Raw genomic sequence first — 27,730 nt, 5'->3', positions numbered from 1 at the left:
GGTCTTTACATGTCTGTAATGCACTTCAATATTGCGACAAAAATCGGCATACTCCACATGTCTTAATTTGATTTCTCTTTAGTTCAATTATGACCTTAATCTGTAGACTCTTAATCAGGGTAATGCTCATTCACACACATACAGTTCGGACAATTTAGCTTACACTGTAAAAAATGGCTGTGATTTCAAAGGTAAAAAACAGTAAAAATGCTACAGTACAAATCCATAACCTGGTTAACGGTATGTTTCCTTAATATATACGGCGAATAACCGTAAATTGACTTTCCCAGAATTCCCTGCACGGCACATAACTTTTTATGCATTTGGTTGACATTAATATGGATCTTTTTAGTTGTTTTACTCATCAGTTATGTACATTAGAGATTTATGTTACATGTAATATTGATAAACAATGTTTATTTCATTACTTTAATTTTATGCGTGTTACCACACTGGTGTTTAGTAGCTGTGTGAATGACACTAGGCACCTTCTATATTCTGATACTCTTTTTTGCTTGTGGGAAAAGTTGATTGTGATGAGGATTGGCTCATAATGTAACTTCCTCATCACCACCTGCATGTGGGTGTGCTAACATATCTTTTGTTACACAGTTAGACATGTAGATGTTGATCATTCAAAATACAGACATATAACGTCTATAAATTAATAAAATACGGTAATTTACCGTAAAAATGAAAAATTACTTTTACGGTTTGTATCGTGTTTTTAACGGTAAAGTACTGGCAACCACAGCTGCCATTTTTTTACTGTAAATTTAACGGATTTATTTTTTACAGTGTACCCAATTCAACTGTACCACGTCTTTGGACTTGTGGAGGCAACTGGAGCACCTGGAGGAAACCCACGCGAACGCGGGGAGAACATGCTAACTCCACACAGAAATGCCAACTGAGCCAGCCGAGGCTCAAACAGCGACCTTCTTGCTGTGAGGCGACAGCACTACCTACTGCACCACCGCGACACCTCTGCCTTTAGTTTCTAGATTTTCTAATTGCTTTTATATTTTTAATGAAAAATATTGTCCTGTCTTTACAAGCAATCCATCTATGGAAAGTTTATTTGTTTAGCTCATATTCAATGCATAAATCTCAATATAAAACAATTATGACTTCATAGTTCTTTGGTCCAGGGTCACATATGGCAAAAAAAAATATTTTTATGACTTTTTTTAACATTTGTTTCCAATAAAATGCATCATCATCAATCAGAACTTGATAAGAGAATACTCACCAACGGCTACAGGATTTTGTCTTTGAAGCTGGTCCCTATTGGAAATATTATCACATGGTGATGGGATTATTTCTGGAGGTGGAGTCAGCGTTTCTGCAGACAACACTTGACTCTCTTGACATGGTAAGGTGTTTATTAAAGGAGTGCTTTGGGACTGGTCTTCTGGAGGAGGAGTTTGTAATTCTGGCAGGCGTCTTGAAACATCTTGTTCTGTTACCTGAGGTTTCTGTTTAACTTCATCATATGTTTTCGCCACTGGTTCACTGCATTTTTGGTTTTCAATCTGTTCATAAGTATAAAAAAATCTTTGTCAGAAAGTAAAAGCAGATTATGGAACAAATGAAAACTTGATTAGCATAAACTGAGCTACCTTAGTAACTGAGTCAGGTTTCTTTTTTGCTTTCTTCTTAGCAGAAAACAACTGATCGTATTCTTCTGTCCATTCAATGAGTCTTTTACTAGGCTTTCTAATTCGTTTGCATTCTGTGAAAAGCATAACAATTTTTGAGCCCATTTTAAAAGACAATATTAGATTATATTTGCATTTGATAACCTTACCTGTTGGGGCTTCAGTGTTTTGACAGTTGCCTTGATTGCATTCCAAGGCATTACTTGTAGTTTCAGGTCCAAAAAAGCAAGACTTGTTTGTACCATCCATTGAAACATCACAATTTTCTGAAGATACTCTTTCAGTCTTGTGAATACAGTTACCTTCGACAATGTGAACCGTTTTTTCACTAACTTGATCAAACTTCTGCCAACGCTTTTTGGGCACGTTGGCTGAGAAATTGGTTTCTGCTTCTTTTGAGGTAAGTCTGTGTGCAGATATCAGTTTGTCAAATGATTTGTAGTCGATGTTTGCTTTTATATCAGTGGTTTTCTTTTTCAAACTTATTTTTTTGCTAGATCTTTGAGCGGTTTTCGAAATAGTAGAGGCTAGGTGATTTTCTGACATGACGTTGGTCTTCGGTTTAACCTTCTTCTGCTTGGATGTTGCTTTCTCATCCTTCACATCTGAAATCAGCAACGGCTCCTCATTGATAAGTTCAGTTGTGGGTAATGGCTCTACTACTAAAACATTTCCATCTTTTTCGCGGCTATCGTGCATATCCTTGAGCATCATCAGGAATGTGCTGAACTTATAGTTTGAATCAGGATGAAATGACAAAGGCTGGCCACTGTGTTCATTTGCTAGTGACTTGAAGGATATTTCGTTCATGTTGTCCATATCTTTTAGATTTAAGTGCAAAGATGGAGTAGGACTGGAGGATAAATCATTAACGTGACTGTTTTGTTTTCTTGTGGATGAATGAAAGGCACAAGGTGCTTGAGATACTAAAGAAGATTCATCTTCAGATTTGACTGAATGCTCATCATCTTTACAACATAAAAGTTCTGAAGACAGCTTTGCGTGTGTGCTAATTTTGGAGTCTTCTTTCAGATCATGGATTGCAGCAGTTGGCATCTTCTGTAAAAGGATGCTGTTGTGTACATCAGATGTTTCAAGTGACGGAGAATCAAAAGAAGATACACAATTTTTTGTTTCAAGATCTGAGCTTGACTCCTTCGTCCACTCTGCATCCTCCATTGCCTTCAGTGCTCTTGTCATAAGGCGACTACTTGCTGGAAGGCACTTCACTCTCCTATCTAAAGCTTTCTTGGCTTCGGTAGACAGATGTTCAAGTCCGGTGTTGTGATTGTCCTTGGGTTTCATGCTTGCAGAATCTGGCATCTTAATTTTACAAGATACCTTTCCAAAAGAACAATTCACAGATTTAATTCCAGCACGACTAATACCATTAACTTGACCTTTACCAGTTTTGCTGAACCAAAGGCCACCTTGGTTCTCCACATTCTTCTTTACGTCTTTGTCATTTGTACTGGGAAGCACAGTTGGGGTTGCGCTTGATTGTTTATAATTAATAACGTAGTGATTGGATATCTGCTCGTTGCTTTTGGGAAATCTGCGGATCTGTGGCACAGAATCAATGTCAGAGTATGGACTGTCCAGGGCATCCATAATCATACCCTTCTCACAATTAAGTTCCTCAGATATTCTGCAGTGTGATATAGTTGGTTTCTTTTTGTTTTTAGACTTGCGATTATGTGGTAAGCTGTTCAGGTGGTTGTTTTGTATAACTGCTCCATTGATAAGGAAACTGCTGTTGGGTAAATCCACTGGTACAGACACTTTGATTTCAGTGTTATTTATAGTTTCTTCTGAGATTGTTTTGAAGGCTGAGGATGGAGAAGTGACCCTTGGTTTCTCCAGTAGAAGTGCTTCAGCTGCGACCACACTAGCACTCCAAGAGTTCAGAAAACGCTTGGGTATCTGCAAAGCAACCCAAGAGTAACAATTTCACTAGGGTTTTTTATAAAGTGTCACAATATCCATTTAACTGTAAGGATTTTTTTGGAAAATTACAGAGTGCCTGGTGTTTTCGTCTCTTTGGTGTCCACTTCCTTTCACAAAAGGGAGATTGTTAAACTGATATCCACCAACAAATATATGAGTAGATCGCTCGGGAACCCATGCCTGTTCTTCAGGTTCCCCAAATGTCTTGAGGAAATACTGACGAGTTGTTCTATCTGGTGGCTCTGTAACACACATTTAAATAAAATATAAGGTGGGACAACAGATTTGTAGGTGGAACTTGCGGGAATTTTTGTTTTTGTGGCTGCATTCTTACCTTTCATTTTGTGATAAACTCCCTCAAGAGGGTGAATGATCACCTGACATGGCCACCATGGTCTTCGGTTAAATTTAGCCCATATTACTTCACCCTCTAAATATTTCACTGGCGGTAGAGCCTTTGTTTTTGATTTTTTCTTCTGCTTCTAGACATATAAATAAGTTTTGCTTAAAATACAAATGAATGTTTGCTGTAATTCTGTGTTTGATGTCAACTGGTTTGATGTTTTAGCATTTAATGAGTATAATGTTATATACTGTATTATTGTATAACTTTACAATTCATACTTAAACATTTGAGTCACAAATCTTTGCAAAAATACATGCAGTCAGACTGAAAATACAAAAATAAAACCACACATTATTTCACAAGCAAAAGTGCAGTTTCAAAAATTGCTAAAGTGCATCACTTATCTTTTTTTAAAACTTATTTTTAAAGCTATATTAACATTTAATTGGAATATGCAACACCTCATTCACACGGGGTGTCGGGGGTAACGCCTCACTGACGCAATTGACAAAGTGACGACAGCCAATCCCCTCCAGCTTGAACTGTGATACAAAAAAGACACAGAAGTAGTAGTAGTAGTAGTAGTACTACACTGCAAAAATGCTTCTCTTACTTAGATTTTTTTGTCTAGTTTTGAGTCCAAATATCTCACAGTTCTTAAATCAAGAAGAATTTTCTAGACAAGCAAAACATATTGCCTTGTTTTCAGCAATAATATGCCAAAATTAAGTGAGTTTTTCTAAAAACAAGCTAAATAATCTGCCAATGGGGTAAGCAAAACAATCTTGTTTTTCCTTTTGACATAAGATTAATTTACTTACCCCATTGGCAGATTATTTTGCTTGTTTTAGGAAAAAACTTACTTAACTTTGGCACATTATTGCTGAAAACAAGACAATATGTTTTGCTTGTCTAGATAATTCTTCTTGATTTAAGAATTGTGAGATATTTGGACTAGAAACAAGACAAAAAATCTAATTAAGAAAAGCATTTTTTGCAGTGTAGTAGTGGTATATAAAGATAGATCATTAAGCACTGGGTGACTTAAACTGTTATAACTTGTTTTCCTCCATTTTGAAATACTGCTACTCTTTGGTGGTGCATGAAATTGATTGACAATCATCCGATTGGTTGAGGCCTACATTGGCGTTTATTCAACTTTTGTCGCAAGCAAGGGATCCAATGCAACGCGACAGATCCAGAATTCATTGAGAAGTATAACTAAAAAGCGTTAACTTCAACACCCAGTGTGAATCGGTAAGAATGGTTTGCGACAATAAAGGAACCGAACCAAAACTCACCATTAATACCCCACCAGGTCTGCTCACAAGAGTAGAGAGCCCACTATCACTTTTAGCCTTGTCCTGAAAAACCACATCTTGCTCCAGGGATGAGTGAGCCTTTGAATTTTTCCTTCTAGACTTGCCATCCAAGTTTGTCTTTAAATTTGTATTTGTTGTACAATCGCTCGTGGAGCCACACAAGTTCCTTTCTGGCTGAGACACTGGCTCCGGATCCATAACTTCATCCTCTTCCTCATCTTCAAACAGAATTGACTCAAAGTGTAGTCCATTTGCAAACGGACTGGATGAGTCCAGACTAAAATCAGGGCTTGGTGGGGATGTGCAGATGTCAGACAGACCTGCATCCATTTTGAGCAGATGTGTCAATAACTCTGGCTACCATACACCCATCTGAATTTCTCGTACATACATCGTTCCATAAGGCTCGTGTGTCCCTATCAGGGAGAGGCAGGTCCTGATCCTCCAGGGTCAGATCTCTAAGGCGTCTCTAGGAATGATAAGTGAGTAAGCTGCAGTGCTTAGATTTTAACCCACAGAAAGATGAGACAAGAGGAATCAGGGTCAAAGCCAAGTGTCTGTTTGTCTGTTGACAGGTGATGCTTTTCCATCTACTTTCTAGCAGATCTGGCACCTGTGGATGAGTTTACTGAGAGAAAGGACATATTGCCCAATCACACTGGCATTGTTCCATTTTCTGAAAAACAAATGTAAAGAAATATAAGCATATGCTAATAATATTAAAACAATTATATAAATTGTATTTATGACTGAATCCTTTATTATTACCAATAAATTTATAATAATAGTTGCAAAACCCTGTGTAATCTGATTTTTTTCAGCCTCCTATTTTCTTTCCATTATTTCATTTTAAAGGGAATGAAAAGAACCAAACCTTTGCCCTAAAAGTGAAATGACTGAACCTACTCACAGAAGCCTGAGACAAAAGCTAATTTTCTAGTTGTCACTTAAAGGCATTTGCATCTGAATTCTTTAGTTGTAGTAATACAGGAAAGCTGCCAACACTCATCCACAATTGTGGTTAGCAGTCATACAACTTTGACCTATATTGTGATCACTTTTATTTAGATATAGATTTATTTTTAAAAACATAAAAAGACCAAACAAAGTTATTTAATAGTAAATGCTTCTACAAGAAAAAAAATGTTAATTTCTGCTGAACTTAAGTCAGGATTTGGCTTTTTTAGGACCAGAACAAAGAGCCCCCATACAATTAAACTGCTTTTCTTGAATTGAATGTTGAATTCAAAAGCAAATCAGTTCATAAAACATGATTAGCTTTCTTGCTCATCCAAAAGATCTCAAATTTTAGACAGGTAGAAATGCTCTACTTGGATGAGCAGTAGCATCCTTTTTTGCTGTCCTGCCTAAAGTCCTGAAGATCTTTTAAAGTTACTGTAAGGTGTACTTTGTAAATAAAAAATTTAAAAAATCCAGAATTATATAATATAATATCCTTTTCCAATCTGCCAAACAACAAGTAAATATCCAACCTGATTGCACTGCAAAAAAAAAATGCTTTTCTTACTTAGATTTTTGTCTTGTTTTTAGTCCAAATATTCAAAAATTCTTAAATCAAGAAGAATTTTCTAGGAAAGCAAAACATATTGTCTAATAATAATATGCCAATATTAAGCGAGTTTTTCCATAAAACAAGCAAAATAATCAGACAATGGAGTAAGCAAAATATATCTTTTTCTTTGACATAAGATTATTTTGCTTACCCCATTGGCAGATCATTTTGCTTGTTTTGAGGAAAAACTCACTTAATTTGGGCTGTTATTCCTGAAAAAAAGGCAATAGGTTTTGCTTGTCAAGAAAATTCTTCTTGATTAAGGAATTTTCAGATATTTGGACTAAAAATAAGACAAGAAAATTTAAGTAAGAAAAGCTTTTTTTGCACTGTGTAATCCCATTATTTAAAACACCCACTAAACTTACTCTCTGTATATCTGGTGATCTTGACATTTATATTTGAAAAGATACATTTGTGAACTATTTTATAAAAGAAAAGCTACAAATTGTATTTGTCTATATATTTTTTTATATAAATACAATCTAGATATTAAATTGAAAATGTATTGATGTATCTGATTTTTACACAAAATTAAACTAAATTCCTCAAAGTTTTCAGCACGACTGTAGGTTCGGACGGGTTTACAGTAGTAGGGCCAGTATGGAGAGCCATTTCGAGCATACTCCAAAACATAGGGACGCAGCAATGAAAGCGGCGCACATATATGACAGAGCCAAGCATGAACTCTGACACACACACACACAATTCACACGAAGTAGTAGTATAAGATTCGGCAATGACATACATGTGCAACCCCTAGCGCTGGGTTCATTGCCACGCGTGCTAATCTCATTAATATGTATATCTTTGTATTTTAATACTATGTATCTCCGGGTAAATATGCGAGTTCACACAGGGTTACGCCTGTCTTTTCGTTTAAAAGACAAAAAAACAAACAGAATGTTATACTCAAGGAAACACCGCTGAAATCTTACCATTTGCATGTTGACAAGTGTCATTCATACTGAAACCACTTCGTTTGTGCGCGTGAAATGACCCCTTTTCCCAAATTGTGAAAGTGGATCAAGAAAATCCCAGCCGCAGCTGCAGTAGTAGGCCAGAGAACCTGAGAACACATTCACGCTACCATCACTCTCCAGCCCTACAATATAAAAACACAGCAAAGACATGCATTATAACACTCACGCAGAGAGCAGGCTTCCCAGTGCGCGGTGTCTGAGTCACAGCGTACCTCCGCTTTACGATACGGACGTTGTACTTTTCATTTTCAGTGATTATGCTTTCCTTGCTGTCGACCTGCTCCTGGTTCTGTTTCAAGCCCGTGACTGTATGTGTCTATGAACAGCAGCCAATCGGCACAGCAACCCAGCCCCCTGTGAGAGGAGCTCTCCTCAACTCCTGTGCTTCACTTTATCCCCAAAACACATCCCAATAAACGCTCAAATGCATTTTTAATCGAACATTTCAACGTCTTTTCAACATTTTCCCCAGTTATACGCGCTTTTATAACGGGTTGACGTTTCTGCTATTAATTGACAGCATGTTTCATTGAAGTGATATGACAGAAAATTCTGAAACAAACATAAGTGTTTAACACAAACATTAGGAACATTATTTAAATACGCGTTTTGATTGTAAGTTCAGCGCTCTTGTTATTCAAGATGGAGTCTGCCGTGTGCTGGCACAGGCCACAAAGTGTTAAATTTCGATTTTGAAGTAAGCCTTTATACATCCAAGAAGTTGTAGCTCGCCTTTCAACGACGCTTTTTACATTGTGTTAATGATAACATGCCTCGCGCTCAACGTGTTCTATGCGTTCTGCAGTGTTACTCCATGAATAATGGCAAATTCGTGTAACGTTATATATATATGTATTAGAAGAGGATGTGCGTAATAAACAAGGCACAAACATCGCCAGCAACGCGGCTTCTCCGTCTCATTAAGTCACATCTTCATAAAATGGCATCGAATCTGTTCATTCAGGTTATATTTGGGCGTGTGAACAAATACACCGCGGGTTTGATTTCCTGCTTCTGCCGTTAATAAAACAATTCTGGTGAGAGAAAATGGAGGAGTCGGACATTATGCCGACGACTGTGCCAAGGATTAATGTCGTGCGAGTTTGGCATTTGAGCGATTTAAAGCGACGAACAGATATATTTTTATCCCATTTCAATAAGTGGCAGCGATAACATGTATTTGGGGTAGTTTGCAACATGTCTGTTTCAAATCCTGCATAACTCAAAACTGTTCATCGTCCGGTTAGGGATATTTTAGGGGATGGCGTGTTCAGGGCTTGGGGACTGCCGTCGTATCCACTCGACGCAGTTAAAGATGTTTCTCTCTGTCATCTTTAAGGGAAATCTGCGAAAGATGTCAACACTGGCGTTGAGCTGAGAGAGAAAGTGTTTCAGAGCTGTCTGTGGGCCTGCTGTTGCTGTTTTCTGCTTCGCCTGAACAGCGCCGCACCTGACAGAAAAAAACACACCCGGGGTAGGCTAAGTTACAGCAGGAAAAGTACACGGAATTTGCGGACGTTTTTTGCTATTTCTGCGGATAATTTTGGTAAAAATCTGCGGATTTCTGTGGAATTATTTTGGGAGTATCATAACTAAAACCTTAACATGTGAAATATTTAATATTATCTTTTTAACTTTTATTTAATATTTAAAATGCAAATTCAATTAGATCCACTTTATTTGGTAAACAAAGCAAGTCCCTCATACAATATATCTACTAAAAGACAGAAAAAAATACTTTGCAAACTGTATTGTACATCAGATGAACATTCATATAAGTAAATATTACTGTAATTAATAACAAATACTGTATAAATAGATTTACACACATTTACCCAAGTAAATAAACAGAATTAATGATAGGCTAAAAGTTTGTGGAAATCTGCGGAAAATCTGCAGATTTTTAGCCCATCGTTGATTCTGTTTTTTTTAAATGCGTGTAAATTCATATTTATTCAGTTTTAAATTAATTTCAGTAATATTATTGACTAATATAAAATATTTATATGATTTATTTACAATATAGTTTGTAAAGTAATATTTTCTGTGTTTTAGAAGATATATTATATGAGGGACTTGCTTTGTTTACCAAATAAAGTGGATCTAATTGTATTTGCATTGTAAACATGGTTTTAGTTATGATACTCCCAAAATCATTCTGCTTAAATCAGCAGATTTTTACAAAAATTCTGCACAGAGATAGAAAAAAAATGTCTGCAAATTCAGTCTTGCCCTACTTATAGCCTAAACATTCTTGTGAAAACATAGGGCAGAGTGGGGCACATTTTTTTTGGTTTTGGCCAAATAATGAACAAATTAATGGGGTTAGATAAAATATAACACACAAGCCTCTCCTGCAGTGCATATGTGAATGAGTGTATGAGTGTTTGTAAGGTTGCAGCTGGAAGGGCATCTGCTGTGTAAAACATATGCTGGATAAGTTGGCGGTTCATTCCACTGTTGCAACTCCTGATAAATAAAGGGAAAAAGCCGAAGGAAAATTAATTAATGAATAACCCTTTAATAAATGTATATATCAAAAATATACTGCTCAAATAATAAAGGAAACACTTGGAATTGCTTTGCGTTAAGTGTTCTCTTTATTTTTTTGAGCAGTATATGTCATATAATGTCTCTATTTTTAACCTTAAATCACTTTTAACATTGAATATCTCATGTTGGCCTAAGGCAACGCAGTGGCGCAGTGGGTAGCACGTTCGCCTCACAGCAAGCAGGTTGCTGGGTCGCAGTTGGCGTTTCTGTGTGGAGTTTGCATGTTCTCCCTGCATTCGCGTGGGTTTCCTCCGGGTGCTCCGGTTTCCCCCACAGTCCAAAGACATGTGGTACAGGTGAATTGGGTAGGCTAAATTGTCCGTAGTGTATGAGTGTGTGTGTGAATAAGTGTATGTGAATGTTTCCCATGGGTTGCGGCTGGAAGGGCATCCACTGATTAAAAACTTGCTGAATACGTTGGCGGTTCGTTCCGCTGTGGCAACCCCAGATTAATAAAGGGACTAAGCCAACAAGAAAATGAATGAATGAATGTTGGCCTAATGTGTAATAAACAGTTATTCAAGAGTTCACACTTAGATATTGCTTGACAGCTGTAAGCAGGTTTGGCATGCTGTCCCGGGAGAGAACCCTGAGCTCGGAGATAGTTGAGCCCAGGGCTCCCGCCAGGTCCATAGAGCATGTGAGGGAAGTACGAGATCAGGTGGTTCTCGAGAGCTCCCCTTTTTGTAAAGGAGAAAAGGAGGAGAAAGGGGGTGGATGGGGGGTTTCTTCAAAAAACGAAGATAAGGGAGTAATGTCTAGCTAGGCTACTTATAGTGGGTTAGGATAGATCTGATTGGCTAACTAATGAGTGTAGATAGGTGGCCAGCTGCAGTCAATTAAATCACGTGCTTCTCTCAAAATTAGTTTAAAAACTTCACATAGTTAACTCTTAAACAAAAGTGCTATTGTACTTTTTTTTGCCAATTTGAAATAATTCTATTAAATAGTAAAAAATAAAAATGATTTATTAACAATTTAATTATTTTTGAATGAACAATTCCATTATTAAAAAATGTGAAAATGAATTTAAATGATTTAATTAGCAATTTCACTGTGACAATGCATTATTCCTGTAAAAATGATAAATAAAATAAAGCTGGGTCTATTATTTTAATGTTTTTATTGCAAACATAATTTTTACAAAACATTTATTAATGCTTTAGTTCATTCATTCATTTTCTTTTTGACTTTTTAGACCTTTATTAATCAGGGGTCGCCACAGCGGAATGAACCACCTACTTATCCAGCATATGTTTTACGCAGCGGATGCTCTTCCAGCTGCAATTCATCACTGGGAAACATCCATACACACTCATTCACACACATACACTATGGCCAATTTAGCTTACACAATTCACCTATAGCACATGCCTTTGGACTGTTGGGGTAACCAGAGCATACGAAGGAAACCCACACGAACACGTGGAGAACATCCACACAGAAATGCCAACTGACCCAGTCGAGGCTCGAACCAGCAACCTTCTTGCTGTGAGGCGATCATGCTACCCACTGCGCCACCGTGACTCCCTAATGCTTTAATAATGCATTCTAGTGATCATTACTTTTAGAAATACTTAAATACTTATAAACACGTTTGCTATTTTAGAAGTTTAAAACAATACAACAAAAATATTGATATTAAAAATGTAACCCAAGTCTATTTGAACAGTACATAAAACCTTATTTGTACTCTTTAATATGTTAAGCAAGGCTGTAAACATTAACCTGCTTTGTTAATCCTTTTTATCTTTCGTCCAGAAATCAAAATCTAGCTTTAAGTCGGTTCATAAACAAACAGTATGGAGCCAATAATGTGCCAAAACAATGTAAAATTGTATTGTGTTAATTTGAATTGTTGACAATTGTAATTTCATAAATGTCTGTTTTTATATGCTGTTAAAAATTGTTTTGAATTTGAATTTCATCACTTGAATATTGAACATCTGAAACTTAGGACAACTGAATTTTTCGATAGAAAATAATTTTTTTATAGACATAATTGAAAACTTCAGATTTTTTGTTTTCTGAATCATAGACTGCAGATATTGGGTTTGTAAATATATATATATTTTTAAATGAAGAAATTCAGAACATCAAATTCAATATTCTATAATTCAAAACCAAAAATTCAGATCGCAAAATTCAGATTCAGCAGAAAGTAGGCCAGGGGTCATCAACAGGGAAAAGTAGACGTTCACCGAAAAGTCAAACTAAGCATTTTGGCCACTCACAGGGATCTTCCACCTTTAACAAAGTCACATTTTTCAAACATTTTACAACTTTTCAAGCTCTTTCCAGGTGCATTTTTTTCAAAGTGTCCCAGCATTTACAACTGTGGTAAATAACATATTTGCATGCAAACACTTCTTCATGAAATTCAAAACAATTTTTAACAGCATATAAAAATTCAGATTTATTAAACTACAATTGTCAAAAATTCAAATCAACTCAATTCAAATTCAGATTGTTTTGGCATATTATTAGCTCCATAAAACCCCAACATATTATGGTGCCAGAAAGACGCCACTGCACCTTCAAATGGTATGAGTCTGTGGTCGGATGAAACAATTAAATTCGATTTTGGGAAGCAAGCACACTAGATTCAGTTGTATATTGGAAAATAAATGTTGGAAATGGTTTTGCATGGGGCTGCCAGTTGATTGAATCAGAATGAGTTATTTTGCCAGGTACTCATACATGGAATTTGTTTTCATGACAGATGTTTCACAGTATAACAGTGCAGGACACAACACAGATGATGATGAGAACAGAAGGGTGATAGGTCAAGAGAGAAATCACTTGCCACAAGAGGGCGTAAGAAACAACAGAATGCCATTTAGGCTTGAGAAATATGGGTAGTTGACTTATAGGTACTAAAATCAGGCCCTTAGCCAGCCTGGTAAAAGGGGTGATTCTTTTTTCTCAAAAAGTTGACCTTTTTGCAGTTAAATGCTTTATTTTCTATTTAATTATGAGATTTAAATACATTTTAAGCACTATTTTAAGCTGCATTAGCTTGTCAGATAGTCATCATAACCACATTTTTTGATTTACCAAAAATATTTCCTAGATTAAGGATAAATGAATATGAAAAATACTATTTTTAAATACATATTTATTACATCATATACAGTTTAAACCAGAAGTTTACATACCCTCTATAAAAAGGCACATAACCATTAAAAAAAAAAAGTCAGATGTTAATGTGACTAAACTTTTTCTCTTTTAGGTAAGTTAGGATTATCAGATTTGTTTCTGTTATGCTTAATAGCAGAATAATGAGAGAGAGATATTTTGAGAAAATGTTATAACTTTTCATGAAAGTCAAGTTTACATATAAGATTATTATGCGTCTGAAAAAGCTCAGATGATGGTGTCAAGGTTTTGGAAGTTCTTAATTGGCTAATTGACAACATTTGAGTTAGTTGGAGGCACAACTGTAGTATAGTATTTAAGGAAAACCTCAAACACACTGCTTCCTTTTGTGACAACATCGGAAAATCATCAAGCCAGAATCAACAAAAAAGCCAGATTACAATTTGCTAAATTACTCTGGGGAAAAAGAATAATTTTTGGAGACATGTCCTGTGGTCTGATGGAACTAAGAGTGAACTGTTAATGACCAGTGTTACATTTGGAGGAGAAAGGGGAAGTTTACAAGCCAACACTATCCCAACTGTGAGGTATGGGGTGGCAGCATCATGTTGTAGGGCTGTTTTGCTGCAGGAGGGACTGGTCCACCTCACAGCATAGAACGCATCATGAAGAAAGAACATTATGTTGAAATACTGAAGCAATATCTCAAAACATCAGCCAGGAAATTAAAACTTGGCCACAAATGGGATTCATTCAGACCATGACCCTAAGCTTACTGCCAAATTAGTTAAAATGTACTTTAAGGACAACAGAGTGAATGTTTTGGAGTGGCCATCACAAAGCCCTGATCTCAGTCCTATAGAAAATTTGTGGGCAGAGTTGAAAAAGCTTGTGCGAGCAAGACAGCCAACAAATCTGACTCAGTTACACCAATTCTGTCAGGAGGGATGGTCCAAAATTTCAGAAAACTATTAGGAGAAGCTTGTAGAAGGATATCCAAAACATGTGACCAAAGTTATACAGTTTAAAAGCAAAGCTAAAAAAATACCAAAGAAATGTAGAATGTAGAAGTTTTGACTGTCTAGAAATTTATAAAAAATTCTCAAACAAAAAATTCTCTCATTATTCTGGCATTTAGTAAATGTAAATCATTTAGGTAATCCTAACGGACCTAAAATAGTAAATGTTTGATTTACAGACCTTTTTTAAAAAATAGTTATGTTCCTTTTTCAAGAGTGTATGTAAACTTCACTGGTTTCAACTGTATCATTGAAAAAATAAGAGTCCATTTTAAATAAAAACAAGCCTATTGTCATTTATTTGGCAAAATATAAATAACAAACTGACCACATTCAACTTTCCTCAGTCAGAATTTGACCATTTTAATAATAGTAATTATAATAACAATAATGTAGAGCTTCATTTTTCTAGCCTCTCTTGTAAAAAAAACATACATTTGAAAATTCATTGATAACAACAATTATATTCAAAGTAAATTTTAATTTGATGGGTTTTCGCTAGATTATTTTCACTATGATGGCATAGTAGTAAAATTAACTCATGTATGGGACTAACCCTGGACCTTTGTCAGTTAGGGGTGGGTCTTTCGAACCACCCAAACCCAGTTTCCTTTTCAATTAATAAGAGCTGTAATTTACTGAACTAAGCTTGTGGCAGTCACACCTTAGAACAGGTTTGAAATATGGCTCAAAATAATAACACAGCAGTTTTTATAAGAAAAGGTTCATGGAAGAAATGTTTAACCCTTTACTACATTTTAAATTTTGATAATACTAATTATATTCATTTTTGTCATGTGTGACAGTTAAAATAAAACATCATGTCAACAACCCTTACAACCAAATTCAAATGATTTATCCAAAAACAACAATATTAACAATTACATGCAAACATAACATTTTAGCCAAAAAACATAATATAATCCTAATGTAAGGCTAATTTTAGGGCCACACAAAGTTACAAATATGTTCTAATAGATGTCCAGCAGATCACATGCTGTTTTTTGCTTATGCCCCCTAGTGGAAATTTATTTCAACCTTGACCTATTAACCCTTAAACAGTCATTCAGTAGACTATTTGTCATTTGGTAATTAATTAGATCACAAGATGTCTGTTAATCAGTTGGTAGACTTATTTTGTGCTCAGCAACAACAGTAAACAAAACTATTGCTTGGATATTTCAAGGATAAATGTGGTTAAAATAATTTTGCTCTGAAATTAATCTGAATGCAAATTTTAATTATACTGTACTATTCCATTAGATTAATTTTAATAATTAAAGTGTTACATTGTCTGTTTTCCCATATGGGATATATACAGGGACAAGCAGAGACACTCTACAGTTTGACAAATATTGCTCCTGTTGGACAACATAATGTCTTTTTCAGGCTTTTCTAGTCGAGAATGTAGTTGTTTAGATTGCAACTATGCAGTTCATTTTTAAAGATGGTGCCCATTTTTAAAAAATCATAATTTCTGAGCATTGGATTTAGTGCATCGGCCGCCATCAGACTGTCTGAGCAGATCAAAGAAAGTGACGGTTGACGTTCCACCACAAGATGGTGACAGACACTGCAAAATAAGTCAGAAAACAGGATTTTCCTAGCTTAAATTTCATACTACAGCTGATCAAATCATAATAAATCTGGGACATTCTGAGTCTCGGTAGATCTTGAAATGTGAGCAAAATCACGTTTTATCATCACTTTAGACATTACGCTAGAGAATCATTCAATATTAGCTCTAAAGTGACGTTGGTGAATGAGCAACAGTTTCTGCTGTTTTGACGTCAGCTGCATGTAAATGAGTGGCAGAAGAAAGTAGTTCCTCGTACAAAAGGGTTTTTTAAACTCACCGTGTTTGATTTTCTTTTAACACACGATCATTCGAACTGTTGTATAAAGCAATATCCCACTCGTAACAGTGCAATAAGTTTGTATATCGTCACTGGTGGGGGTGATTAAGGCACTCCGCCTCTGGCTTTGAGTCAATGCATGCCTCCCACCAGTGCTGATATACAGCCATATCGCACTGCTATAAGTGTGATACTGATCATATATATATATATATTGCCCTCTGAAGGGCACTTTGGATAAAAAACAACAATCATGGCTACCATATTGAAGTGTCGTTCCAAATGGAAGTGCTCAAAACTGGAAAATTTCGAATGGCCCTTTGAAATGAAGATTTTTAAAGGATACAACTGATAGACACTTCAGACCATGATCCTTTTTGCAGGTAGTTGTTAGGAGTTACACACTGCATTAAATATGGAGGTGCTCATTCCTATACTCTAGTCTCTTCAGAGGGACCCTCAGGAGGGATTAGGGCATAAGGATCAGCATCAGCCATTCTGAATGGAACCAGCTGTTTAATTATAGGCCTACTGAAAAGGCACCTATGCTGAAAAATCTACTTTTCAAGCAGTTTGGACAGACATATGTGTAGATAAAGTATATAGACTGTCATATTGGGGTGATATAAACACACCCAGTCCTTTTTTTTAAGTTAACAACAAAAAACGGTGGACCAATCGGAGTGGTTTTGAGATCGACCGCAACTTGAGGTAGGAGTGCAGTCCCCCCACCTACCAATTGACAGGAGTGCATTACCATATCCTCAGTTTGTTGTTTTACATCTGCCATTTTCAGTGTGTGAGTCAAAGCGATGTCACCAAAGGAACACCCTTGCTTTATTTTTATATGTAAAGCTCTTTGGGCTCAACACAAGATCGCTCTCATTGGCACCATTGTTTGTAACTTTAGGTGGGTTTGCAAATGTGTACTTTTCATTGCGTCTTCCTTAAACTTGAGCTGTTTGCATTTCCCTCGATCACAGAAGCTCCCTGTCATCTCAACTAGGTGCGGCTGGAAAGTGCGTGCACGTCCCTCCCTTTATTGGAAATAACAAATTTGGCTTAAGCTCTGGTCGCACACCAGAAGCCCAGTTCAGCGACGTGCAGCGTCGTGCCACGCAGTGCCATGCATTTTAGAATTCTAAACATAGGTTTCTATCGTGGTACACACATTGCCGCCGCAAGTCCGCGGCTATCTGTGGCTTCGGCTCCTTGTTAAGTTGGGCGGGAAGTAGAAACTAATTTCCATGTGAAGCAACACTCCCCTAAAACAACGACCTGTGTACACACCCCCAAAATTTTTAACACTATAAAATAACAAAATCTAAATTGTGTTTTGAACTAAACTTGCACACTCTGAAGAACCATAATATTAAATCTTAAAAAAGAGGTAGACTAGCTGCCCTTTAACACTTCAAACTATGAAAACTAGTAACATATATCACAGGCAGAGGGCAGCACAACTCAACAAAAGATTTTAAGGAGACCACACTGCCTTGGGCCTGTCCCAAATGCCACATTTTACTAGGATTTGAATACACTCATGTGTGTCCATGTTTAAAAGACCATATCAGTACATTTGTCATATTTTCTGATTCTTTATGTAAAGTCTGGACTACCTCTAAACAGTCTATGAGAGTTTTTCCATCTGACAGAAAATGGAAAAATACGGAGTGTCCTGAGTAAAGGCTACACGGCGCCATATGCTAATACAGAGCAGCTAATCTGCCGAAGGAGCCTGGTTGTCACCATTTCTCAAAGAGAGTTCCGGAGGCCTGCATGTCTGAGTCTGTGTGTAGAAGTCTTTTCCTGTTGTTTGAGATTCCACTCTCCACCCCCGTTGTTTTCCTCCTTAACCTCTGACCCTCACCATCCCAGCTGACAGCTGTCTTCATTTGTGACAGCTCTCTCCTGCTTTCTATCTGCCTCACCGCTTCCTTCCTTTTCCACATCCTCCCTTATACACAGCCTTTTAAACAGTCGTGAAATGATAGCATGAACTGGCAAGTAAAACCATGAGTGGTTGAGAAAGACTTAAGGAAATAAACGAGTCATTCAGAGTTTTATTGTACAAACAAAGACTGTATATTTACTGCACAAAAGCTAACAGAAACTAAATGCACAGCAAACTGTTCACTTTTTGTGGCTAAGGAACGTAAACAGTAGGTTTTAAACCAAAAAATACATAGTTAATGATATATTTCAAGTTCAGGCCTGTAATTTGACTTCATGTGGATAAGGAAATTATATTTTGCATGCTACACTTGATTCAAAAGACTGTGACGAATGACGTCTTAAGCTCATTATGAAGGGTTACGTCCTGTTTTGTCTTTGGTCATGATTCAGAATGTGTTTCAAACTGCTGCCATCTGTGGATTTACATTGAGGCAGAGAGTAATTTTCTCCACTAGATGGAGTCAATCGCTTTTTTATTTATAGACGCACTATGACGATCATTCTGAAGTCAATAGCTACTGTTTTGTGTTTAAATAAGCTATCAACGCATATTAATGTTTATGAAAAATGAAGCCTTTTGTTTAACTAAGATTTTTCTGCATCTGAAATGCACAGCTGATAAGATTATACTTACATTTGTGTCTCATCCATTAGTGATTATGAAGGACAAAACTACACTAAAAAAGATGACTCCTGCTTGTTCAAACTGCCTCTTTAAAATAAGCTGAAACAACACAACTCGTGTAATTTCTTTGGCCAGTTTATTTGTTTTATGTTCAGTCCACTTAAATTTGTAAACCGTTAAAATAATTTAAACATTTTGTGTTGGGACAACAAGAAGGAATTGTGTTGCTCCAACTATCTGGTTAGAGGATTTGTAGTTCCAGCATGCTTAGCGTGGGATTAAATTAAGAGATGGAAATGTTGACAATAAAAGTAATGTTAGGTGGTTAAAGTTAATAGAAAGACTTGTTAAGAGTTTAATCTTGACTTTAGTTTAAATATTTAGAAGACTTTCATGTAATGCTTTGAGTTTTGAGATGCACTCTTGCTTTGGGAGTTAGCAGCTTAATTAGCAAAAATGAAGTTTGTTGCTTTGCTCAGTGAGCAATAACTGTCTTAAAATTAGTTCTGAGATCAGTCTCAATCAACTGTATGTGTAATGTGCTCAAAAATGTCTCATTTAGTTAATTTAGGATAACTTCAAATAAAAAAAAAAAATAAATAAAAGAGACTAAAATGTATGACAAAGTACATACATGATGTATTCAGACCTTTAAGTTTAAATTAAATAAAAACACAAATGTATTTAAGCTTGTATTTGATAAAATCATGTTGGACCAACTGAATTTAATTTAATTGTGTAAATATTTTTTATTTTAGTTGGTTCTAAACAAATTTATTGGATGGAAATCCTGCCCTCAATTAAATTAAGAGTTCATCCAGTTTTTGTAGTTGTAGTTTGTAAGGAGTGTAGCAGTTAGTTACACTTTCATATATTTTTTGGTCCCACTTTATATTAAGTGGCCTTAACTAATATGTACTTACAATGGAACTAATAGTTTGTTACAATGTACTTATTGTGTAAATACATGTATTTACTGTGTACTTAATTTTGATTAAATACATATATGTAATTACATCTGTAATTAACTTTTGTAATTACATTTGTAAATACACTGTTGACCATCCCTTACACCTTAACCCACCCTTAAACCTACCCATGCCACCAAACCTGTTCATAACCCAACCTCTATCCCAACTCAAAAGCACCACAAGTGTTCTCAAATACATTATAAACACAGTAAGTACATTGAATTTATTTTTTTGATGTAAGTACATAGTAGTTAAGGAAACTTAAAATAAAGTGGGACCTATTTTTTTAACTGTTTATGAGTATTAAAAAAAATCATAGGGGTTATAAATGTAATATCTCTGTGGCAAGGTACTGTGCATCCAGTGGAAGCATCGTCAACTGAAAAGAGCTGGTAACACGTGTTCTGTTAAACTAGAAACAAAATTGAGCAAAATTAGAATTAAACAAGTTACAATTTGAACATTCAAATGTATAACCTTTTAAAAAACAACTCATTTACTTGATGAGAGTGTTGACCGTGTGTGTAATTACCCAGCAGATTCACAATATCATAAGACGTTAATACTAGGTTGGATTTTGGTTGTGACGTCAGGTGACCAAAATTCAATGTCTTCCCAGAATCTAAGGACAAAATTATTTTGACATCCAATAATGAGGTTAAATGACATTGATATTTGGTTGATTTTTAGGTTGTGTTGGAAAGTGACCAAAATATAATGTTGAGCCAACATCTTAAACCAACGTCATATTGATGTCAAATACTGACTTTGGTCCCACTTTATATGAAGTGACCTTAATTAATATGTACTTACACAGGAATTAATGGTTTGTTACAATGTACTTATTGTGTAAATGCATGTATTTACTGTTTACTTATGCTTGATTAAATACATGTATGTAATTACATCTGTAGTTAACTTTTGTAATTACATTTGTAAATACACTGTTGACCATCCCTCACACCTTAACCCACCCTTAAACCTGTCCATGCCACCAAACCTGTTCATAACCCAACCTCTATCCCAACTCAAATGCACTACAAGTGTTCTAAATTGCATTATAAACACAGTTAGTACTTTGTATTTATTTTTTGATGTAAGTACATAGTAGTTAAGGACACTTAATATAAAGTGGGACCCTGACTTTTATTTGTCAGGTATGGCATCTAAATCCAATGTCTGATAAACATCATAGCGGTATCATCCACAAAACGTCAAGCAGCGACATCATTAGATGCTGATATTTGGTTTATTTTAGGTTGGACGTTGGACGTCGCCCTGTTGTTGGGTTCTGACGTCAACCCGATTTTCATTTCCAAACAAAATGCAATGTCCACACCACGTTGGGGTACAACGTCAATCTTACATCATGTTAACATCCTGTGCCTGCTGGGTAAATTGTTAATCTCCATAAAATAATAATAATAATAATAATAAAAAAACAGTAATGAGGAGCTTTTTCAGTTACAGATTGGAAACAAAAAGGCGGGAAAACAAGAACTCTAAACTCCAGCACAAAAAAACTTTTTCAGCATAATTTTTAAATTATTATTTAATTTATTATAGAATTAAATGTTCTAAATAGAACTTTTATTACATGTAAACTCTTTTAAAGAACCTTAAAAAAAGAGGTATGGTGTTTGTGTTTACTATAGTTCTAAGAAGAGTTGGTAACAGTTACTGATGTAGGATTATTTTCAATGCAAGGTGTTTCAAAAATGTATTACTGATAGCAAAATCTCCACTTTTATCTTAGCAGATTATGCTAAACCATATTGTTCTTGTACTGTGATTCAACACTAATATGATTGTAAGCCCTATAGCAATGAAAACGTAACCGTTCTTGACTGTGTCCTATGAACACTAGAGTACACTTCTGTTCTCATCACTCAAGCACTCATCCATCAATAAAACAGGCTTGTAGCTGAATGCAAGGCACAAAACCACACAACCATCCCGATGAACCAACTCCCGCTTCCTGTCATGGGAGACCATTAAAAAAAATGTCATTTCAATTACCCCTATTCTGTGCTATCCACAGCTTGGGCCTTTCATTATGGACACTGACTTACGCACATGCACACACATAAAAAATGTGGTGAAAAGAAGAGGAAGTCTTGAGGACTTTCAAAGCACCATTGGCAGGGAAAGCCTCTTGTGCCTGGAGAATGGGAGCAAGATGAATAACACGCACAGGGAAACAGCCGCCCGACACAAAGTGGACTGGAGTAGTCCATTCTAGTCGGGCGAGAGGGTCGACTTCTTGAGGGAGTAGGGGGTGCAAGGGGAACCCGGGGGTCCTCAGGAGCCCAGGACCTGCTCTTAATGAGAAATTCCTGGGGATTTGGAGGGGCGCAGAGGTCTTCATTTTCTCACTGCGCCCACAGGCTCCTGGAAATGGGAGGTGTGGGCTCCTTTTGAGTATCTGTGTGGTGAAGGAGGGGAGCGCTATTGAGATGAGGATGGGTGGGGGGGGTGGAGGTATGTGGTGAGATTATGTATATGAGCTTGGGGCTCACATGCGGGCTGCCACCTCTCCAAGCATGTGTGGAGGGGGAGAAACGGGGGCTTTTTGAGAAGGTGGAGGTGTCCCTCTGAGAGCTAATTCTAATTAAAAGAATAAGCAAAAAGATGAGGGACCTTATGCGCAGCTGGGCCACCGGGAGCTCAGCGAAGAGGCCCTGGGGCTCCTTACTTGCCTACCATACAACGCTAAGGGCGCCTTGGCCCGAGCCCCAAATCAGCAGGGCTGGACATTGTGTGAGTAGAACTGCAGAGCTCATGCTCGGACCAAGTACAAACAATCCCCACTGGGCCGTTGACGGCTGTTTGAGGCTAAGGACGGAGTCCCCCTCTGGGGCACTGGCCCTGAAGGACCTCTGCATGTGGGTTGGAGCCAAGCAGTTGGAGCAAGGACACAAAGCCCAACATGGGGCATGCCAGAAAAATTAACTGGAGACTAACAGCTCCGGCAATTTACATTTTTACAGAAATCTCTTCATAGAGTGTTTTTTGCAAACTTTAGTGTAGTTTAGCACTGTAGGTGGTAAAAAGAATGCAGGGTTAATTTCTGTTTGTTGGATTTTAAGATGCAAAGCCACTTTTAAAGTATACCTTTATTCTTTATGTCCAGACTGCACTGTTATTTTGACAGTCACATCACAGTCCCTGCAGTTTAGCAAAACCGCTAACTCCTAGAAAAGGTCCAGAAAAACCAGAGATTAGATGTTCTCTGACTTGTTCCTCTTTTTAGCTTTGTACTGCATGCAGATGAAGGTTATCTGAGGCATTCATTTTCCATGTCATTTTGCACGTCAAGGACAGACATATAATTCAGAAACCATGTTTTAAAAGTTGGTTCACCCGAAAGTAGAACTCTTTCCATAATTTTCTCACTCTCATGTCAAATGATTTTATGGCAACACTTAACTGCTTATCTGTTGATACTGCTCTTTTAACAGACATTTAACTAACTATGAAAAACTTAGCAAGAACAAGTTAATTTACAGTAAGCCTAATCCCAACATAAAAGTCTACCTATAATCTAATGAGAATTAGTTGGCATGTAGATGCAATGTTACGTAAATTCAACAAACGGACCATCAAAATAAAGCGTAACCGATTTTCTTTATTCTGCAGAACACACAAAAAAGCAGATCCTTTCAGTTTTTCAGTCCAATTTATTAAAGTCAATACGATCCAAAGCATCCAAGCTCTCTTAGGTATAATGCAGCATGAACTAGCTGGTGTTTTGTACATCTTCTGAAATTGTAACCTCAGATGTCTTGACTTGTGAAAACCCATGAGGTTTGACATGTGCATACCACAGGCCAATCTACTGATGCTGATCAATGCTCACATTTGATTGGATGTTTGGAGTTTAAATGTTGAAACCACATTGGCTTTCCATGTGCAAACAAAACAGTTCACATACCTTTTTGTAAGACAATACAACAACAAATGAGTTTTGAACAACAAGCAAATCACATGCCTTTTCTACTACAGATTGTAGAACTTCACTCCTTTGCATCAATCATAATCTATTTTCTACAAAAAGTTTCTACATAATCTAAGATTCTACAAACCAACAATGCGTAACATGGTCAAACAAGACTCACAAGCAAACTGTCAATGGCGTAAGTCAATGGAAATGCCTATTGATATCTCTAATCACTCTTATTTGGACGTGCACTTTGCTCTCTCTCAGATCTCAGCTGACCTGGTTTGCCTGAACTCGGCCCATCTCCAGTGTCTCCTCTCCAGGCCAGAGCAAAGGGCAAACCTGCAGGGCAAGACGGGACGGACGAGCCTCTGCAACGGTCTGTCTGGCGGGATGAGTTTGTTCAAACCCTCATTCACAGACAAAAGCCAGAGGTCTCCGTTTGGCCTCCATACAAAGACTCTGAGCTACTCTTGGCAGAACTATAAACATCCTTTCCTTTATGAGGGACACTTGCCGTTGCTTAAGGAAGCGCTGGAATAAACAGCGCCAAGAAGTTCTTCCTCTCCTAAATCTCATATGTCCAATTAATTAGTTTATTAAGATGAGGGAAAAAGTGTGCGCCTCCTCTCGGTTGTTTCCAGACAGGTTTAATGTGCATTTAAGGCCGGACAATAGGCCGTTCATTCATATGCAAAAGCGAGGTATATGGAGCAAGCCAGTTTTTGTGGGCAATGACTCAGACACCGATTGAAGGGCAGTGGGGCATGACGAGAGGCCCTCCCTGTATCTGCCCGCTGCAGCTCTCTCTGCTCCCAAAAAAGAAAGGGCTGGGCTCTACCCGGTGGGGTGGAGTGGGGGGGTAGAGGACAAAGAGCACAGCCGTGAAATGGCGCTTGTAAAAGACTGGCACCGGCCCCCTCATTGAGATGTCAATCTGAATCGTGGTTCTGTGGGATGAGGCCTGTCATATAGCTGTTGATGAGACAGTAGAGGGTTTAGGGCTCCTCGCTGGTGCGGGTCATGATCTGATGCTGGTGAGAGCCTCTTCCTTCCCACCGTTCAATGGGTTCAGCTTTATATTTAATTTCGTTTGCTAAGTCGTCCTGTGTGAACTCTACTCATTTGAATAAAACCCATGTTGTTCATTCTGATTTGTGAGTGATCACCTTGTGATTCAGGAACTTCTGACAAAAAACTGATCAATGATCACTTTGGTTAGCAGTATTCAATTATAGTTTTTACAGTTAACAAAATTCACAGTAAGTTTATGAGTTTTTATTTTCAACCTTACATTTTCACACTAGTTTTAAACTCAGCTTTATGTTTCGACTGCGGCTCAGTGGAAATAATTGCATTTTTGTGAAACTATATAATATTGACTAGTTTCTAGGTAAAATGAACACTACTGCCCATATAATATGTCATCTGAAACGTGCATTAAAATGTTCTCTAAGCAACTTCTTTAATGGTTCACAAAAAATATATACACATTTTGTGAAGCTGCTTTGGAATGATATTTTTTGTGAAAAGTGCTATACATGTAAACTTGAATTGAATTAAATTGGAAACATAACATAACCATGATAATTGACTGTTATTTAGTACCTTTATACATAAAATAATAAGCCATGTACTATTTTCCATACTTGTTAATTTCCATGAATTTTTTATTTTTTGAAAGCCTTTTCAAGGGAATAAATGTTATCCTTTTGATTTTGCCACATTTTCCTATATTTTTTATACATTTTTTTAGACAAAACATTTTGAGTGCTATAACTTAATAATATCCCTGCTTTTTAACTCCATCAAATGAAAACATTTACAAATCTGACCATCTGATTTTTTATTTTATTCATTCATTCATTAATTCATTCATTAATTTTCAACTGCTTTTCCGGGGCTGAGTCACGGGGGCAGCAGTCTTAAGAGAGAACCCCAGACTTTCCTCTCCCCAGACACTACCTCCAGCTCTTACGGGAAGATTCTGAGGCGTTCCCAGGCCAGCCGAGAGACATAGTCTCTCCAGCGTGGCCTGGGTCTTCCCTGAGGCCTCCTCCCAGTGGGACATGCCTGGAGCACCTCCCTAGGTAGGCGTCAATGAGGCATCTGAAACAGATGGCCGAGCCACCTTAGCTGACTTCTCTTGATGTGAAAGAGCAGCAGCTCTACTCCGAGCTCCAACCTATCCATCAGAGTGCGCCCTGCCACCCTGTAAAGGAAACAAATTTTGGCCGCTTGTATCCGAGATCTTGTCCTTTCAGTCATGATCCAAAGCTCATGACCATAGGTGAGAGTAGGAACGTAGATTGACCAGTAAATCGATAGCTTTACCTTTTGGCTCAGCTCCTTTATCACAACGGACCGGTACATCGACGCATTACTGCTGCCGCTGCACCAATTCGTCTGTCAATCTCACGTTCCATCCTTCCCTCACTCGTGAACAAAACCCCAAGATACTTGAACTCCTTCACCTGCGGTAAAGACTTTCCTCCAACCTGGAGATGGCAAACCACCTTTTTCCAGTGGAGCACCATGGTCTCAGACTAGGAGGTGCTGATTCTCATCCCAACCGCGTCACACTCGGCAGCAAACAGTGCATGCTGAAGGTCCATGTTTGATGAAGCCAACATAACATCGTCTGCGAATAACAGCGATAAAATCCTGTGATCCCCGAACCGGACCCCCTCCAGCCCATGGCTGCACTTTGAAATTCTGTCCATAAAAATTATGAATAGAATTGGTAACAAAGGCCAGCCCTTCCGGAGCCCAACTTGCACTGATATTTCCTGAAAATAAATCAATTATTTGTTAACACTTTATTTTTAGCTGTTTTTGTTACATGTACTTACAATTACTTTCCCTGAGCGGTGCTAGTAGTTGTAGTTGGCGGTTCATTCTGCTGTGGCGCCTCCTGGTCAAACAGGGAGTAAGCCAAAGAAAAATGAATGAATGATTTCATAATTACATGCAACTAACCCTAAACCTACCTGCAATCCAACCCTATATCAACATAACAAGTAGATGTAATGCATTACTATATTCCTCAGTGGTTAAATGAATAGTTACACTGTAACAAGGACACGAAAATAAATTGTAACTAAAAAAGTATACTTGAAATTTGTTATCAGACCTGATATTTTACTCAAGTTCGTACCTAAATAACAATATTAATAATGAGAGTTAGAAATTATGAAATGGGGCAGTAGTTTTTATCTCTATTATTTGGATTCTTACCTGATGTAAATCATTTCCGATTGTTGATTTTTCATTACACTGGTGTAGTAATTAGCAAGCCCAAATAAGACAAGTGATTAATATGTAAGCTCTTCGACAGTTTTATTGCAACCAGTTCCTTGGAATCACTAGAGTGTGACAGGACCTGTGAGTGAGTGCGTGTGTCCTTTTTTTTTGAGAGAGAGAGACAGAGATGTCAGTACCACTCGCTTTAGAATTGAACCTGATGGACAGAGAGACAAAGAGACTGTGTGTGCATGATTGAGACAGAGAGACAATATAGATGTTCCTTAAGGCTATAGGAGCGGAAGCTGGCCGACAGGAGGTGGTAAGAATGCTAGACAGAAACAAAGGGAAAAGAGGCCTCAGAAACAAAGCAAGATTTTATTAGCCTAGTTTTATGTAAATGTCTTTATTTGTTTAACTTAAAATGCCGCCTTTCGCATGCAAATTAGCACTTTGTGTGGATTAAGGAAGACTGAGATAAAATGACAGGTGTATAATAAGACATAGTCCTATTGTGATTGTGTCGCATATAAATTTAAATGAATAGTTCAGGTTGAAATGAAAACTTACTGTTTGCTCATCCTCAAGAGGTACTAAGCTACTACTTTATGAGTTCTGTTGAACATGAAAAATCTT

At 37.2% G+C, this 27,730-nt stretch overlaps 1 protein-coding gene across 16 annotated transcripts in view; it reads right to left on the bottom strand.

Moving 5' to 3' along the window:
• Window positions 1-8,146, bottom strand: part of nsd1b (nuclear receptor binding SET domain protein 1b) — a 46,836-nt gene extending 38,690 nt beyond the window's left edge. The window contains exons 1-8 of one of the 16 annotated variants that reach the window (XR_012396854.1): window positions 7,999-8,146; window positions 7,788-7,918; window positions 5,256-5,952; window positions 3,943-4,090; window positions 3,678-3,850; window positions 1,811-3,584; window positions 1,623-1,735; window positions 135-1,535 (exon numbers count right to left, since the gene is read on the bottom strand). Coding sequence is in view for 15 of the 16 variants with exons in the window: in XM_005173883.6 (XP_005173940.1) it covers window positions 1,253-1,535; window positions 1,623-1,735; window positions 1,811-3,584; window positions 3,678-3,850; window positions 3,943-4,090; window positions 5,256-5,606 (2,842 nt within the window). In the remaining variant the exon portion in view is untranslated. Of the gene's footprint in view, window positions 1-134; window positions 1,536-1,622; window positions 1,736-1,810; window positions 3,585-3,677; window positions 3,851-3,942; window positions 4,497-5,255; window positions 5,953-7,787; window positions 7,955-7,998 lie in introns of all 16 variants that reach the window. The other 15 variants (XM_073935463.1, XM_005173883.6, XM_068216130.2 and 12 more) reach the window with 15 other exon arrangements.
• Between the last annotated feature and the right edge of the window lie 19,584 nt (window positions 8,147-27,730).

This window comes from Danio rerio, chromosome 21, assembly GCF_049306965.1.
Source record: "Danio rerio strain Tuebingen ecotype United States chromosome 21, GRCz12tu, whole genome shotgun sequence".
Classification (NCBI taxonomy): Eukaryota; Metazoa; Chordata; class Actinopteri; order Cypriniformes; family Danionidae; genus Danio; species Danio rerio.
Note: the sequence above shows the minus strand (reverse complement) of the source record. Positions and strands in the feature narration are given on the sequence as shown.